General features: G+C 34.0%; 3 protein-coding genes across 3 annotated transcripts; 1 reads left to right on the forward strand and 2 right to left on the reverse strand.

Annotated features, from left to right (window-relative positions):
- The first annotated feature begins 4,559 nt into the window (after positions 1-4,559).
- LOC18038347 lies at positions 4,560-6,379 on the forward strand. The gene has a single exon (XM_006430344.2). It carries the CDS (start codon positions 4,919-4,921, stop codon positions 6,017-6,019), a length of 1,101 nt encoding a protein of 366 aa, XP_006430407.1. The 5' UTR covers positions 4,560-4,918; the 3' UTR covers positions 6,020-6,379.
- A 2,002-nt stretch (positions 6,380-8,381) lies between these two features.
- Positions 8,382-10,558, reverse strand: LOC18039806 (expansin-A13). Its single transcript, XM_006430345.2, has 2 exons — positions 9,975-10,558; positions 8,382-8,959 (listed from the first exon to the last, which is right to left on the reverse strand). Exons 1-2 carry the CDS (start codon positions 10,466-10,468, stop codon positions 8,650-8,652), a joined length of 804 nt encoding a protein of 267 aa, XP_006430408.1. The 5' UTR covers positions 10,469-10,558; the 3' UTR covers positions 8,382-8,649.
- Positions 10,559-12,219: 1,661 nt separating this feature from the next.
- LOC18039807 (protein REVEILLE 1) lies at positions 12,220-15,741 on the reverse strand. Its single transcript, XM_006430346.2, has 6 exons — positions 15,226-15,741; positions 14,470-14,604; positions 14,258-14,369; positions 14,115-14,176; positions 13,498-13,908; positions 12,220-13,381 (listed from the first exon to the last, which is right to left on the reverse strand). The coding sequence occupies exons 1-6, from the start codon at positions 15,235-15,237 to the stop codon at positions 12,623-12,625; spliced, it is 1,491 nt and encodes a 496-aa protein (XP_006430409.1). The 5' UTR covers positions 15,238-15,741; the 3' UTR covers positions 12,220-12,622.
- Positions 15,742-17,447: the final 1,706 nt, after the last annotated feature.

Here is a 17,447-nt window from a genome sequence, read left to right on the forward strand (position 1 = left end):
TATTGGATAAGAGCTAGTCGAACATCAATAATATTAAAGAAAATCTTAATATATAATAATTTTACGGATTGACTTATGGGTCCATTAATTATGTGATGTTAATTTAAAATAAATCAAATTTTCTCATTTCATTCTTTTAAGGAAATTATTATTATTATTTACAACTTTTTTTTCCCCACTTTTTGCTTTGTTTATAGCTTCTGTGAGTTGGGGTGAACTATATATCCTTGGAGCGATAACTGAAGTAAGGTTTAAAAAGTTATGTTCGCAAAATGATGAGCTTTGATTGAAGATACTTTTGTCGCATAGCTAGTTTGATCATCTTCAGAATGACAAATATGGATAACGAGCCTTTTCATGTAGTGATTTCAAAATTAATCTTTCTTTAGAGAATATTCTGTACTGGTCTTGAAGCACTTACATTCCTTCCAAGATTTTGGTCTTAATTACTAATTAGAATCCTATAAAGTCAGATTAATTTTAATCTGTTATTAGCACGGGGCTTAATAATGATGTTGAGAGAGTTCACATCCACCCACCTCTTGAACCACTATTTTGTGAACCTTTTTTATGTTGGACATTTGTACCTAAAAGCTAGCTTGTTTTATGCACATGGAACAATCCAAAGTGGATTGATTATTAAAATTAGTTTTAGTCAAAGAATATTATTATATTTTAATTGTGTTAATATTGCGGCCTATATTGGAGAAACATTAATACATTTGAGGATAGTATAGTACAAACATTGTAAATCATATAATGGGTGGTCCAGTTATGTTGGAACTGCTTCAAGTGGAGCGCTAATGATAACCATACGATCATACAGATAAATATTAAATCTACACTTATTATTATGATCTAACGGTCATCATCAATACTATACGACAGAACAACTCCACCATAACTACTGTCTTAGAAAATTTACGTAGAAATTAATTAAAGTAAATTAAAACCCTTATCTTTACTGTCAAAGAAAATAATAAAGATCTTATCTTATTTTGATAATATATATATATTTTTTTGTTGGAACTACAGAGTTTCTCTATGCCTCAAAATAATTACAGTCTCACCCACAAACAATGGAATAAACACTGTTTCAGATAAAAGAAAATAAAGTTAAATTTAAGCTCATTTTATCCCCCCACCCAAAGAAAAAAAAAAAAAGGATATTTGATAAAATCAAACATTCTTCAAATTTTGGTTGACAGCTACTTAGTGATACCATCTCACTTCAGCTACAACGATCAAACCTACAACTTCTATAATCACAAACATATTATTTCATATTCACAATTTAAAAGCCAATTGGAGTACTTCAAATAAATAATTTAATTTGGTTCCGGTATTTATTACATATCAAGCGGTCTCTGTTGTGCCATGTGTCCTAAAAATTTGTAAGATTTTAATTCAAGTTAAAGTCAATTTTTTTTTTCTTTATATTTAACCAAAGGGCATATTAGTAACTGCAACAAAAAGATAATTTTTCATATATATCTAAGCATACATTTATACAATATTGGGATCCAAATGACCGTTTGAACAAAGCTTGAGAGTCCCGATTTTATGATCTTCCTTATCCTTAAAAAGAATATAGCAAAATGTTCTTCCATAAGTGAGACCTGAAAAAAAAACTTATTATTTGCCGTACTTGAATGAAGAGATGATGATGTGGTATATAACATGTTTGGTATCAAAGAATTCACCAACTAATAATAATAAATAAAAGAACGTAGGCTGAAGAAATGGGGATGGGGTTGCGCTGCTGAAGGTAAGATGTGTTTAGGCCATTTGTCTTATCACCTATCAGGGTGTCTTTGAAGATAAATTTTTGTTTATTTATTTATGTTTGGATTTGGTTTCTTTGAACGGATGCTAGCATAACATTTTTGGGTAGCGTTAATTTACAAACATTAAAAAACATGACCAAAAAAGGCTTGGCCCATATGTTTTTCGGCATCCGTATAAGGGCTGGTCTGGGGTCGCAATCCCATGGCATGCCCCATTTTTTTCTATTAATTCTTGCTAGGATTTGTTCTCTCTCCATATATGTCTTCATTTACATCACAATAATAAATTAATCAGTAGCTATTTTTCTTCCCCAAAAAAAAAAAAAACAAAAAATATAATAATAATTATTATAATAACAAATCTAGCCAAACACTCCATGCATGTAGAATCTGTGATTCGTGCATAAATTTAGTACAGAAAAATAAAAAACGGAAGAGGACATGCAAAGAAAGGGAAATGAGGATATGGGGTAGCTGCTACTGCTTGATTAAGATAAAGAAAGTATTAAGTGAAGGAATTGTTTACAACACTTCCAAATTTTGCTAAGAATTTTGTCAAATGCTTCTTCTGAAAACATCATATTCTCACCTAACGCGAATTGATGCATTACATCCATTATATCTCCTTCGGAAAACTTATGTATTTGGACACTAAATTTTCTTCACAATCGATCAAACTTTCTTTGGATAATCCATCAATACGACTTGTCAGCTATCATTCATTTATCACTCTTGTTGTCCGTTCCGTGTTACATGCAGTGTTGCTAGCGAGAAGATGTAACCACCGCTCTGTACGCACTACAAATCAAGGAAAATAACTCATGCTTGGGATTGGATATGATACTAATCTCATGTTTTACATTCTATTCTCAACTTTATAAATTAATCTGTCTTTCATCTTTGTCCACTTGTCAACGAGTGAAAGAAAACCAATTACTAATATTTATATATACACCTATCATATCACATCTCGCGTTACTAATGAATTGATGAGTACTAAATTATTTATCAGTTTTTTTCAGAGTTGTTCTAAAATTACATATTCAATCAATGTCGAATTATCTCCCTCGCTCAACCTAGTTTTTGTCACTTGAAACGGTGGAACGAACCTCAATAATCATACATGAATTAGTCATGATATTATATAATAGCTTTTGAGTCTAACTCATATTGAAAAACTAACTTATGAATTGAGGCTTCTTTTTTTTTCTTTTTCTTGGGTCCAAACTCACATACTTAGTGAAGGAACTATTTTCGATCTAGATGTGAATGATCTCCTTCACTTTATGTATAGGCAAGAAAAGAAAATCTTTGAAGCCGATCGAGTAACACCTCTGCTTGCATAATGTATGATCCATGGTTCTGTTAGCGTAAAGTCCAAAGCATATATAATATAATGTATAATATGCATTCGATTATCAGAATTATATACAACGACACATAAATCGATCCTTTTAATTTATTTGTTTGAAAGAAAAAGAGAAAGAGAGATCCTAGTATAGGTTGCTACATGAAGGGCAGGATTCACAAATTCATGTGGTAGGCTACTTTTTAGTGAACACACACTGTGGTGGTTACGTTGAGACGGGGAACAAGTTAGGCCAGGAGATTGAATCTTATAAGAAGACATTAGACATGTCACTACACTACCCACTGGCCTAGCCAAGGCCAGCGATGATATGGGCGTATAGAATGGAGTCGAAGTGCTTCAATTCGACTACTCGATCATTCAATTAATAATCCTAACTCCTGTGCCTCTTGATAAGCTAGACGTCCACATGCCTTTGGAAGATGTTACAAAACATTAGGTTTGTCGTAATTGACAAATGCTAGGAGACATGCTATAAAAGCTGCCTCATCACCGTCAACCATACGCTCATGCATGCATCATTCCCTGTGATAGCGAACTTGGCTGTACATATATTAGCATCTGTTTGTAAGTTTCTTTGTCTTTTTTTTTTTTTTTCCCTCTTCATATCCTAACATTTTAAATAAATGAAAAATCCGAATTGGTCCGAGCGTATAAATACGAATGATATGTTTAAGGCAATAATATTTTGTATGAAGATTATGATACATGTTAACACGTTACAAACCAATTTTTTTTTCCTTCTCTTTTTTCGAAGAAAAATGAATATACATTTCTTTATTTTAATTATAATAGGCAAATAAAATCTTAGTTTAAAAAAAAAAGTTTTAAAGGTGTTGGGAATGAAAATACTTTAGTTACGTATATCATTTTATCCTTAATACAAAAAAAAAAAAAAAAAAAAACTCAGACATTTAAAAAAAAATTTAAACTAAAACATTACATAAAAATTAATTTTAGAAGATTCAAATAAGCACACTATTCTTATATAATATAATTAAAGTTGCAGTTTTTGCTTCTCATAAGACCAAGACAGAAAGGAGGGCGCTGTATGGTTGCAATACAGCCACTAAGGATAAATTTTGTCGTATTGGGCTAGCCCAGCCCATTGAAACCAACTTCTTTAATTCTCGGGCATATGTTATGTTTCGGCCCAGTACAACGAAAGTATGAAACCCATTATTTGCTGTCTTGGGTTAAACTTGTAAATAAACCAAACTGCCAAAGCCCAAGTGCAAAACCGAATTAAAAAGAGTTTCAGTTCATGTGGGTCCGGACAATACAAAATGAAAATGCTATAATTTATTTATTTATTTATTAATCCTAATTTTAAATAAATAAATAAAGAATAAATGAGGCCATTTCCACGAGTTCATGTAGATTATATAAACACGCGAGACATTACACGTCTCAAATGTTCTGGAACGCCTATGAGTTTTAACTTGATGAACTTAACCGGTGATGTGATGTCTGCGCATTTTAGGAAGAGAATAATAACGAGGAGGCTAACGTGAGCTGACATTTGAAGCACAAGGGAAAAATAAAAGAAAAACATTCAGAAAACCAAATAAACAAACACGTCAATGGCTGCGGTTATCCCATCAATTCCTCCTCACTTACTTGCTTGAGTCAAAAGGCAGAGAGGAACACAGTGACAGATCTATCCATCTCTCTCTTCTTCGCCAACCAACAACTGTAACAAGATACCTCTCCGAAATGCAAGAATCAATACCAGGGATCTGAAAAAGAAAGAAAGAAAGAAATGGTTGGGGGAGTTCAAATAGGAGCACTTGCGGCGTGCGTAGTGCTGTTCGTGCCCATGGTAATGGCCGGTTGGCATTTGAGCCGCAACAAGATGTTGTTCTTTGGTTGCTCTTTGTTCATTACTCTGGCGGTATGTGTCCATTTGACTCCCTATTTCCCTTCTGTTTCTGATTTTGCCACTTCCTTTTCCTCCTTCGTTGTATTTGATCATCGAGACTCTTGTATTAATTTGGTCAATCAAATCATTTGGGATGTTAAACCTACACATCGTGTCGTTAATAACACAAGTTTCACTCCGAATTATTATTATGAGAAGAACTGGGATTGGCTCAAATCCAGAAAACTCGATGCTTGTGAGTTTCAAAAGTTAGATAAATCGGATGCTTCCGATTTGTTAAACGGCTCCTGGGTTGTTGTGGCTGGTGATTCCCAGGCTCGTTTGCTTGTAGTCTCTTTACTTAGTTTGGTTTTGGATCAAGAACGTGTGGATTCCATTAGGGGTGATTTGTTTAAGAGACATAGTGATTATGACATTGTGATTGATGAGATTGGTATGAAGTTGGATTTTATCTGGGCTCCTTTTGAGACCAATTTAACTGACTTGGTTATCAAGTTCAAGGAGAAAAGGAAATACCCGGATGTTCTAGTGATGGGCACTGGGCTATGGCATATGTTACATGTCGGTAATGCTTCGGATTATGGCGTTTCTTTGCGATCGTTGAAAAGCTCTGTGGTTTCATTGTTACCGTTTTCTCCGGAACTGGGTACTGATGGGCCAGTGACTGGTTCTGTTTCTATTAGATCGCCGCATTTGTTTTGGCTTGGCATGCCGATGTTGATAAATGGGATGTTGAATACGGAGGAAAAGAGGCTGAAGATGAATGATCTTATGTGGCATGCATATGATAGGGCGCTTGGAGACAGTAAGCTCTTGCGCCAAACCGGTGGTCCACTTGTATTGCTTGATATTCAGTCTTTGACTTGGAATTGTGGGCCTAGGTGCACGCTTGATGGCATGCACTATGATGCCGCAGTTTATGATGCCGCCGTTCATATCATGCTAAATGCATTGCTCATTGAATCTCACCAGAGGCTTTGAAAGTTTTAGTTTCTGCTTTCTTTTATACGGATGCGGGTTTTTGCATGGAGTATACACACGAGCTTCCTATCAAGTCCAAGACAGCGACTCTTAATTGAGGCTAAACACTTCCCTTCTGTTTTGTATATTTGATTCTTTCCAGGTTCTTCCTGCAGCTTCTGATTAACTCACAAGTAAAATTTTGTATTAGTTTACACACACTGAAATTCTTTTTTCTTTTTTCCCCTTTTTTACTTGTTTAGATATGTTGGAATAGTGAATACTCACAACATTGCTTTTCTTTAGTCAATAATGGGGTAATTGAATTCTCAAGTTCATTTTTTTATGGAAATGGAGTTGTTTGTTCCATTCAATAGTAAATACATGCTTTCTTTATCTTTGTTTGAATAGTGAATACTCACAACATTGCTTTTCTTTAGTCAACGTTGCTCTTCTTTTATTCCATTCAATTGTATTGTCACTTTTCAGCTGCGGGTTGATATCTAGTCAAGAAATCAGTGCTATAATTTGGAACTGAAGAAAATATTCTAGTTGCATCCTATTTTCACAGATGTCTCTTTTACTCTCATCATGCTTTGGCTTTCACCATATCGAGTTCTGCAAACATATATGCATGAAGTTCTTATTTGCTTCTCATTTTTCATCTATTAATTGCAATTGACATGTCATCTTGATTAGAATAGGGAATAAACGTGAGTTTGGTTTGATAAAGCTAACATACAAGTTTTTCATAGTAAGTCTTTAATTGAGCTTGCAATTGGGATTGCTTGTTGAATAAGAATTTGATTTTTCATAATTGATCCAAAAAAAACTTAAATGTGAATTAGAAGATGGCAATTCTAGTTAATGTACCCACAAATGTCCAGACACAGAGAGAGAGAGACAGAGAGAGAGAGAGAGAGCCATATTGGCAGAGAGAAAATATAGAAACTAAATTGTTATTACCTTTATTACTTGTGAGAATAACGTAATATATAGGACATTAGGACTAGAATGTGGACAATGGGAATATCAGTGAACAAGTAACAGCTAGTGACTTCCTAGGGTTTCCTTTTTTTCACTTTAACAAAAGTGTCAGACTTTTGTGATTTAAAATTTTATCCACATTCTAAGCCGTTAGATTAAAGTAAATGGAAGTTTAGAACTTGATTCTTGTTTTAGTTTAAAATTTAAACTTAGAATAACCTGACTGGAGTATAGTAAAATGGGTCCCATGGCTTACTTGGAGCTGGATGTTTGCTGGTCTATCGGACTAAGTGTTTCTTGATGCATGTGTATGACTTGTCAGGTTGTTATGCCAGGATAAATATATGCATTTCACTCATAATATGATTGCTAATTGAATCGGGCTGATAAATCTTTTAACTTAAAATTTTGAAGAGAACTTTATGGTAAGAAGACTACTAAAGGTTTTATATTGTTACTCGTAACAAACAGAAACTGAACTGTAATATGTATGTACATGTATATGTATGTATGCGTGTGTATATAGCATTTGAGCAGCTCATCTTCCGTCTCTGCATTGCATCTCTTTCCTTTTAGCAAGCTACTAGAAAGACTTGGCATTCAATTCTCTTTTTGCGTTACTGATGGCTGAACTTGTATAACATTGGAAATAAAATGTATCTCATGGTACAAGTTATGGATGGTACAGTGTTTTCTGCTAGTTGGCAGCAACATGTTGTTGGTTGACTTTTCGAGTAGGACATGGTGAAAAATTTCTGTTGGTGAGTGAACAACCTTAATGATACCTATAGATTCCGTTTTAACTTTTTTTTTGGGAGAAGAGGTTTCGATTTACTTGATGACTTTAATTTGATTTCTTTCAGTTCCATGTTAGTCTGTGAAACTCAGAGGCTGCTTCTTTAATTTCATAGGTGATAGATAGGTTGCCTCCAGGCTTGGTTATATTTTGCATGGATTGTATGTTTTGCTTCTAAAGTTGTATATTTTCACACTGTCTTATAAATCTATCTGTATGAGTGTGACTTATTTTGGTTATGCTGCAAACTGCTGGCTTCGGTTTGTATGTGGATCAGTGGATGTGCAAGTTCTGGAAAGTATTTTACCCATTCCCAGACAAATATATCTCTTTTGTGCACCTTTTGTCAAGGTTGTTCACAGATTTGTACCAATCCTGTTTACATTGCAGAATCTATACTCTTCACTAATGTGAATCAGTAAGTTCGGTTCTGATGCTGGATGGTCACAGATGACTTTAAATATTTATGAGACTTAAAATTATTCTGTTCATAGAAAAATGCTGCAAGTTATGTAACATATATCCGTTGTAAGGTAGCAATTTCCTGGTTTCGTATTAGTTGAGGATAAAAAAATTTTATTATTACTGTTGTCATGTTTCGAATAGATTTTCGGATCGCAGTGCTTTATGGGTAAACCCAAGCAATTGAGCAGAAGGGTTCCTAAATGTGCCTATTAAAGAAAGGGGTCTTAAATGGAACAAAACAGAGGTACAAAAATCACAATAATTCACTGAATCATTACATCTTGAAGAATAGTATCTTCCCAGCCATAGAAAAACCCACCATACACCTTCCACCCGAATACAACCAAAAAAAAAAAAAAAACCTTCTTCTGTATACTTAATTAATTAAGCTATTGGTGCTAATCTAAGACTCAAATTGTTTGCCTTCAAAGGTCTGCCCAAAGTTCCAATTCTTAGGAGCAACATTATAAGATGTAACCGTGAGGCCATCACTAGTGGTGACCTCAAATGAGAGAGGTTGATTTTTCAGATTGGCATTTATGTGCCAGTTTTGGCCCCAATTCCGACCCATTGGAAGCCAACCGGTTCTTGAACCCTTGATCTTCACTGCAACTACATCTCCAGCACCTGCTACATTGCTGATCAACGCTGAAATGAAGATATCCGAACCATCAATCGTAAATCGAATGCCTCCTTCCTTTCTGCACTTTATCCTATGCCAACAAAAATCAACATGTATAAGGAAAGGGAAATCCTTTCAAGATTACAATATGCTTACAACCAAAATACGAGTTCCTCAACAAAAACAGTGTAAATGTATTTAGATCAACTTCAAAAAGAAGAAATTGGAACTCGGAAGACAGCTTTACGTCAAGTAAAAGCAAGTAAAGGGCAGAATTAACAATAGTAGGAAATTGAAATTATAAACATTGGAGCAAAGGTAAAGAACAAAACCAGATTTTCTTAATTCATTAGGGTAGCCCCTACCACTATCATTCCACATAGGATCTTCAAATAACTGTGTCTGTGATTACACTGAGGTGGTTAAGACGAACAAAGAGCTAGTGTTAGAACCACTTCTTCGGCCAGATCATCAAAAAATTAGCACAAATGTACAACTGCATGAGTGAGATGCAACCATATAGTAGGTGCCATCTCTATAGCATTTATTGGCATGTTCTTATTCAATCTGAAGACCAGTACCTACACTAATGTTGCATCATATCCCATTTCCTTATACACATCATGGAAAATTATTACACGATGAAGTAAAATAGAGGCAAAGGAAGCCAGCTGCACGCATGAAATGACCTAGAAATGGTCCTTGTTATAAATGCTTCAGATCATTGTCATAATTTATCGCAGTCTCCAATCTCATGCAATTCTCAACTCACACACCAGATAGTCAAATTTCAAGACATCTACTTCACACGATCAACCTCTGGGGTTATATACTCGCTGCCTTGCGACACCCCAAAAAAAAAAAAAAAAAAAAAGCAGCAATAATTATCCAAAAACAATCACCCCTGTAAACTTTGCCCCTTGTCCTTTGGTTTATTCTAAGAAATTTCAGAAAACGAAGCTCGAGTTTGAGAGTGATTCACTAATTCTACAAGGAAATGACCAAACGCTAACCCTTCTTTATTATAGCTACCGGATAGATGAACAGAAAAACGATTTTGGTGATATTAATTAAATGCAGGACTTAAAATTAAAATAAAATTATACCTGCGGTACTGGACGGGCATGTTGCCAGCTTTCCAAATGGCGATTTTCTCGAAAGCCTCGATGGGAAGAACAAAATGCTTATTAGGAGGATTACAGTGGCCACCGCCATCGGGGTTAAAACCGTAATTAGGAGCACAAAAGTTAGTGACAGTGACAATTATAGAGGTTCCAGGAATGCACCATCGGATATCCTCGACACAGCGGAGCTCAAAGCAGGCGCCGCAGATCTGGCCGCGCTCGAAGAGAATCTCAGACAGTCCAGCGGTGGCCTGACCGTAGCCTGCCTTTTCGAGGTCGCCGTACCCGCACGCGCCGCCCACCTTGTCACGGGGATCGGAGGCCGCGTAGAAAGTGGCGCGTGCCGGCCGCCACTCGGATTGCGATGGGGGAGACGTGGAAGTGAAGTTGTAGTTGTAGTGTGAGGTGACTGTTGTCGGTGCTGGTGTGAACAGAAGCAGCAGTTGTATTACAAGAGTTAACAGTTGTGGCGACATTTTTTGTTTGGCAGAGCGAAAACAGCTTTCAATTCATTCATTTAGACAAATGAGGTTTTTGATTGCTTTTTTCCCTCTTCTTTTTACGTCTTTGTTGGAACTTCGAAAAGACCAATATGTCCCTCTTGAGTGTTTTATTTTATTATTTATGCATGACATGGGAGGGTATAAAAAGAATAAAATGGAATTTTTTAATCCATTATGATTGATGAGGGAAAGGATATCAGATATGCCCACACACTGTAGGAATGTGAAATTGCTGTCTATTTTATTGGAATTTTATGAAAATGTATTCCCAGTTAAAAATATCTTAATTTCATAATTGATGTTTTATATTCATCCTAATACCCCTTCTTAGCGTATATTTAGTATAACTTATCTACTGATCATAAATTTAATTTTTTATTTAATTTCATAAATTCAATTTTTTTTATTGTTATTTAGTTTTTTCTTATTGAACTTTTAAAAATTAAGACTTTTATATAACTTTTCAAGTAGAGTCTATATTAATAAAAATTTTACTCATAGAATTTTTACATAAAAATTTTAGTGATTTAGTTGTCAATGTGAACTTTTATTAAAAGTTATAAAATTACTTTCGTAGACAAACTTTTTAAAGTTATATTATGCAAAGAATAAAATAAAATTATTAAATAAGTAAATGATACTTCAAATATTTTAACATTTAAAAAAAATACAACCTCTACTACCAAAAATTAAAATTTGAATCTTTATTAATAGAGAGAAAATAATTTATTTAATTTTTAAAATCTATTAGAAAAACAACCAAACGATAATAAAAATTTTGATAAAATTTTGAGATTAAATAAACACTTATAATAACTAGATAAACCATACCAAATGAGCACTAAATTAAGTTATTTTATTTTTACTAACAAAAATTCATAATAATAAAAATTATATTTAAATAAACTCAATTTTAAAAATTATATCAAACGAAATCTTAATTAGAAAATATATACATATCGAGTGGGAACCATGTTTCATAAAATTGGAATATCACTTGGCTAATAGTGCGCCTGACTTACCACCGGTCCAGAAGGCTCACTCATGTAATTTATAATTTAGTTGTTACGCTTGGTAATAATTTTGCCATTGTATTATATTCAATTTTTTTTTTCTGAAATAATTTCTTATCTGTTTATTTTTCACCAACTTATTTAAACTCCGACACCTCAGTATTTCTAATTTCAAAATTTGGTAGCTCGGTTAATTTAAATCCAATACCAAAACAATAAGTCAAAATCCCTTGGGTGGAATAAATACTATTATATGAGCTCATGGGCACATGGCCAACCATTTAAAAGCGATAAAAATTAAAAAAAGAAAAGAAAAAGAAAATCGTGTTACTACAAATTTTCACAACCAAAATTCAGAAAAACGCGTTACTACAAATTCTCCTACAAAATCTGACAACAACCTTCCGAAAGGTAAAATGAAAATTGTACAGTTAATTCCGCCTGATTGTGGGGGAACCTCTTTTCGATTGCTGGAACCTATTTTGGATTACTCCACAGCCGCCCCAACTTCCATTTATTGTTAAGAGGGACCAATCTGTGAACAAGACATCTACTATGGGCTACTAAGACTGCACACGGTTGCCATTTATTACCCTTCCCTAGCCATTTCCCAATTCATGCACCACATTATGGAATTTCATCTTTAAAAGACAAAGCAACATTCCACCTTAAAAAGTAGCAGCATTTACTTGAACAATTAACTCGCCAAGAAAATGAAACTTGTCTTCAGATATTATACAAAAAGGTAGAACAGAATTGGTGACAAAAAGGAATTCACAGACCAAAGAAGGAAAAAAATCAAAAGGAACGTAAAAAGCTATAATTTCAACAGAGAGAAACGGCAATTTAAAATTGAAACATACAAACCGGACACCTACTAATTTGAACAGTTGCAGATAAAAAACTCGGTGACTAGATAACAATTTGCACAGCTGTGGAATTAATACGCATTACTTCATTTACCATCCTATCTAGCAGCAGAAGACCGCTTCAGTCAAAACATTATCTGTGCTACCCAAATCAGTTCCTCAAGTCCTTGAACAAGAGAACTATCTACTAATAAGATCATCAGCTCTACAAATCATCGGCTTTCCTAGAAATATGGGCGGCATCTTTACCATTCCCTTTGATCTCTTCCATTGCCTACTGCTGACAATTGATTGTCCCTTTCCACTATACGTTTTTTATACGGCACAAATCCTTTCATATGCTTATCTGTTCTAGTTCTTATCACAGAGAAGGCAGAATTCTCACTTGGTTTAAGCTCAAAGGCTACCTCCGGCCACTTATCCTCCTTATCCAAAGATTGCCGACTACTCTGAGAGTCAACATCAGAACTTTTGTCAATACTGTCTTCTTCATTAACTGACTTAGAGTTCGAACCAGTCAAAGATCCTTCCTTCTTGAATTCTCTACCCTGAACCTCCTTAACACTAGAATGTAAACGTAAATTTTGCACCTGCTGATTATTTGGAGTGACAGCATATGGCAAACCATGAGAGAAATTCCACCATGGAAGATGAGCACCAGAACCAGTATCCACCATATTTGAGTCATCATCTGTCGATTGCATACAACTGAAAGCCCCAGACCCTCCATGTGGCAGGGTACGTCTCCATGCATATTTTGCATCCTCAGACAGTGATTCGGTATGCATAACCTCCAACGGCAATAACTGCAAAGGTTTACCCTCAAGAGCCTCGGAAGGAAATGATTCAAATAATTTACAAGTCCCTGCAGTTGGAGAAGATAGTCTCTGAGAATCAGTGACTAATACAATTGTTCCAAAAAGCTTCAGACTCCGTGAAGATGCTCTCACATCAGATACTTCTTTATCAAAACGTTGGGGAGAAAGCCCCATTTTCAGGACACACTAACCAACAGAAACAATAGTGGGGGGAAAAGTTAATAATTAAAACATCATTAAAGAAAATTCACAAACATTACCAATTCTCAACAAAAACATTATTGTTAAAGAAGGCTTAGTACCTTCGGAGATTGCTCATCAGTAACTGAACCGGGAGTTACAGGGTCAGAAGATGGAGATCCCCTTTCTTCAGGTGATGAACTAGGATGAGAAAGTGTTAACCCACCAAGCTGTTCAGGGACAGCGGATGAAACAGGTGACAAGCTGCCATTCGGAGAGTTTGAATCAGAGGAACCAAAGGCATCAGAGCCTATTGCAAACAATACTGATGTTGGAGATTGGTTCTCTCGTTCTGAAACTGATAAAATCGGAGACAAAGATGTTCTAGATAGCTCTGGATTTAGGCTTTCTTTAACAGGTGGATGGGCCAATTTGCGAGGGTAAGGGTGCATAGGTTTTCGTTTTGGTCGAGGAGGAGGAATTTCGACGGGTTCCACTGGGCTTGTGCTGCAGCCATTTGACTCGCGAACAACCTACCAAAGAGCACAAATGGAGGAGTAAGAATGACATGATACATGAACAACAACCTGCCAAAGAGCACAAACAGAGGAGTAAGAATGACACGAAAAATGAACAAACCCACCCTTCCAAAATCTCCCCGGGTTCAGTCAAAATTCAACTTTAGAAGAAAGCAAAATGATATTATAGTAGAATATGCACTGTAATAAGAGCAGCAAACCTTAGAAAAGAATTTCTGAGCATGGCTTCGTATCTGCACTGCAGTCTTTGTGCCCACATGTTCTGTTATCAAAACGGCATGGCTTTATGCATATGGGACAATGAGAAAATGTTCAAAAAATAAGAATTGCTTGCTCAATTTACCCTCTATCTTCCGCCACGCTCGACCAAACAGCTTTAGAGCTTCAAGGAATTTCTTATGCTCTTCTTCCGTCCATCTTTCTCTTTGCTTTGTGATTGTGTATGGTTTTCTTGGCTAATCAGGCCAATAATTTAAAGAAGAAAAAATTGATGTTAGAAAATATGACAATTTAATATACAAAAGCAGAACACTAAAAAGCTAACTAGGAGTGAACCTTGGGAGCAAAATCGTTCCCACAAGAAAACTGATCCTTTACTTCAAGACCAGTTACAGTATGCAGGCCAGAACTTGATTCAATTCCATTGGCAGCCGAGAAAACCGAATTTGAATGATTACCTCCACATTCGTCCTATAGAAAACAAAAGGGGCATAACAAAATTAGCCCATTTCAAAAGTTAATGATAAAAGTTTTCTTCATCAGAATAACAAAATTCTTTCTCAGATCACACACAAAAGTTCCTTCTCAGTTCACTCGTTCCTACAAATCCAGATAGCATGATATCATTAGTTAAATAAACACGTTAATAATTTCATATTCATAGAATCAAAGCGTTAAGTAATACATGTGTGATCAATGTCCCGCCACTTGAATCACAACTGATTTTCAATTTTCAGTCATTTCAACGTTGTGTTGGGTATTTGATGCGCATGAACAAGGTAACAGACCTGAGCTACTAAAGACAGACTCGTATAAGATCTAGAATTTAGATGATACACTTTAATTGCCTTCAATTATTTAAAATACTTCATTTTCATTTCACCACAAAACCTCAAATCATAATAATATATTTTCCTTATTCCGACATAGATTAAAAAAAAAAAAAACTGAAGCATGGCAAAAAAGAAGCAAAATTAATGATGACTAAGCACAGTAGCATTGGAGGTCAATGAGAATCTTATCAAAATAAATGGAAAAAAAAAACTCATAAAGAATTAAATTGATCTACAATTAAAAAGATTGTATACATACTTGAACAGCCATATTCTTGTAACTAAGCAAGATCTCCTTCTCTTCTCAAGATTAAATATTGCCTCAGGAATCAACACTCTCCGCAATAACAGCAGTTCCCGCTGTCTTCGACTTCTCCGCAATCAAAATCACCATACATAAATTAAAGCTCATACTCCTTTCTTCTTTTTTCTTTTTTTTCCCTCAAAATCTACCAATTCTATGTAGCTCAAACAAACAGAAATTACACTTCCTCTTTGTCAAAAAAGGGAAAAAGAAAAAGATGATTTCAAACGGAAGTAGGAAGTGAGAAGAGAAGAGGAGAGAAACAGAGAAACAAGAAAGCAGAGCAGTAAATTAATAGTTTCGAGCCTTTCTGGCTTTCGATGAAAAATGAAGAAAGAAAAGGAGGGGCTGCCACGTCAGTTTCTGGTTTTTTTTCCATTTCCGATTTTCAAAAATTACATAGAAATCTCGAGAACTCGATAGAATCTTGTGGCTCACGTCGAAAGACAGCACTTCACACGTGGCGGTCTTTGTCTTGTCTCTCCGCTTTTTATTACTCAGCGTGTTTAATTCGGTGGGAGAAATTCAGCCCTCCCGAACAAAAATACATGTGTTTTTGGATCAACCCCTAATCGCATACATGTTGTGTCGTGTAATCCACTTTCCTTATCTATTTCCCACGTGGTAACTCTTCAAGCAATCATGTAATCCCAATAAAATGTATGTTTCTTATTTCAAATTTTTAGGGGCAAAAAAAAGGAATTATGACAAAGCAGAATTATATCGGAACACCAATAATTTCATCTTTTAATTTTTTTAAAGAAATAAATTGGATACATCTTTTTGTTTCCTTAAATAAAAACACGTTTCAAATGGAAATTTTGATTAACAATTGAAAAATAACGAAGATTAAGGTAGTATTTGTTTTCTTTTTTCCCCCGAAATATAAAATTTAGCTAATGTTTAAATGATTTTTTAACATCTTAATATAAGTGGTATTTTGTTTGTTTTTATAAATAAAAATATTTTAAATATGGTTATTTGACATATATGTTTTTATAGTTAAAAGGGAAGAAAAATTAAGATTTATCATTTAAGAAATAAATATATTTAATAGAGATATTTTTTAGATGTAGATATAATACTTGCTTCTCATTTAGACTTTTTCCCACTTATATAAAAGTCACACAAGTAATTTTTTTCATTCAAATACAAATGTCAGAAAATCATGTATAAGTTAAAAAAAAAAACAAGATTTCAAATTTGAGACGTTAAATAAATAAACCCTAAAGTTCAAATTTCAAAAAATAAAAAATAAACAGCATCTTTTCATTTTTATTCCTATTTTTAAGATTTTTTTTTTAAATTTTTTTCTTCAACTCCTCAAGATTTTTGACTAAAGAATCTCTCAATAGGGCATCATGAGAATGCACCCATATTTTAGAATATGGTATCTAGGAATGAACAACTTATGTTTAAAGTTTTAACCTACATCGAACTAACCCGAAATAAAATTCAGATTTGGTTCTATTTAGTTGGGTCAATCTGATCTAAATGTCCACCCCTAATTATGTCAACTTTAATGGTAATATGCCCTGTAAGAAAAATTTTGTAGGATGACTTGTAGTTTTATTTTTTTGCATTTTTTATTTATGAATATATTTTTTTATTGTCTACTTATTTTTATAATTTTTGTTGTTTTTGTAATGGTTTCATATGTTTATAAGGGAATTTTTGAATGATTTTAATTTTGATAAAATAGTTGCTTTGCACTTTAGCTTATCTCCATTGATTGTCAAATTGGATTTGTTATGCACGGTACGCTAAAATAATTTTTTTAGATTCATCGTATCTTAAGAATTTAGCACTAAACTTTGAGTTGTTCTAATTCTTTTATAACCGTACTTGTAATCTTTAAGGTTTTTGATGATATGATTCTTAATAGTTTCTATAAAAAAAAAACATTATTAGGACATAATACAATTTTTTTTACCAAAATAAAATAATAAAAAAACATTTAAAATAAAAAAATCAATAAAAAGATAAAATATGACAATATTTCTTTAAAAAATAATTCCAAACAGCTTTTTAAGGTCCAAACAATATTTCTTTGTCCTACAGTTAAATTGGAAAATGCTTTTCCAAATTTTGCTTATTCAAAAGATGTCCTACATCAATTTAATAAATATTCAAATCATGAATCTTCTCCTTTTAAAATTAAGGAAAAAGGACACAGA

The sequence above is a fragment of the Citrus clementina genome, unplaced genomic scaffold (assembly GCF_000493195.1).
Source record: "Citrus clementina cultivar Clemenules unplaced genomic scaffold, Citrus_clementina_v1.0 scaffold_6, whole genome shotgun sequence".
Classification (NCBI taxonomy): domain Eukaryota; kingdom Viridiplantae; phylum Streptophyta; class Magnoliopsida; order Sapindales; family Rutaceae; genus Citrus; species Citrus x clementina.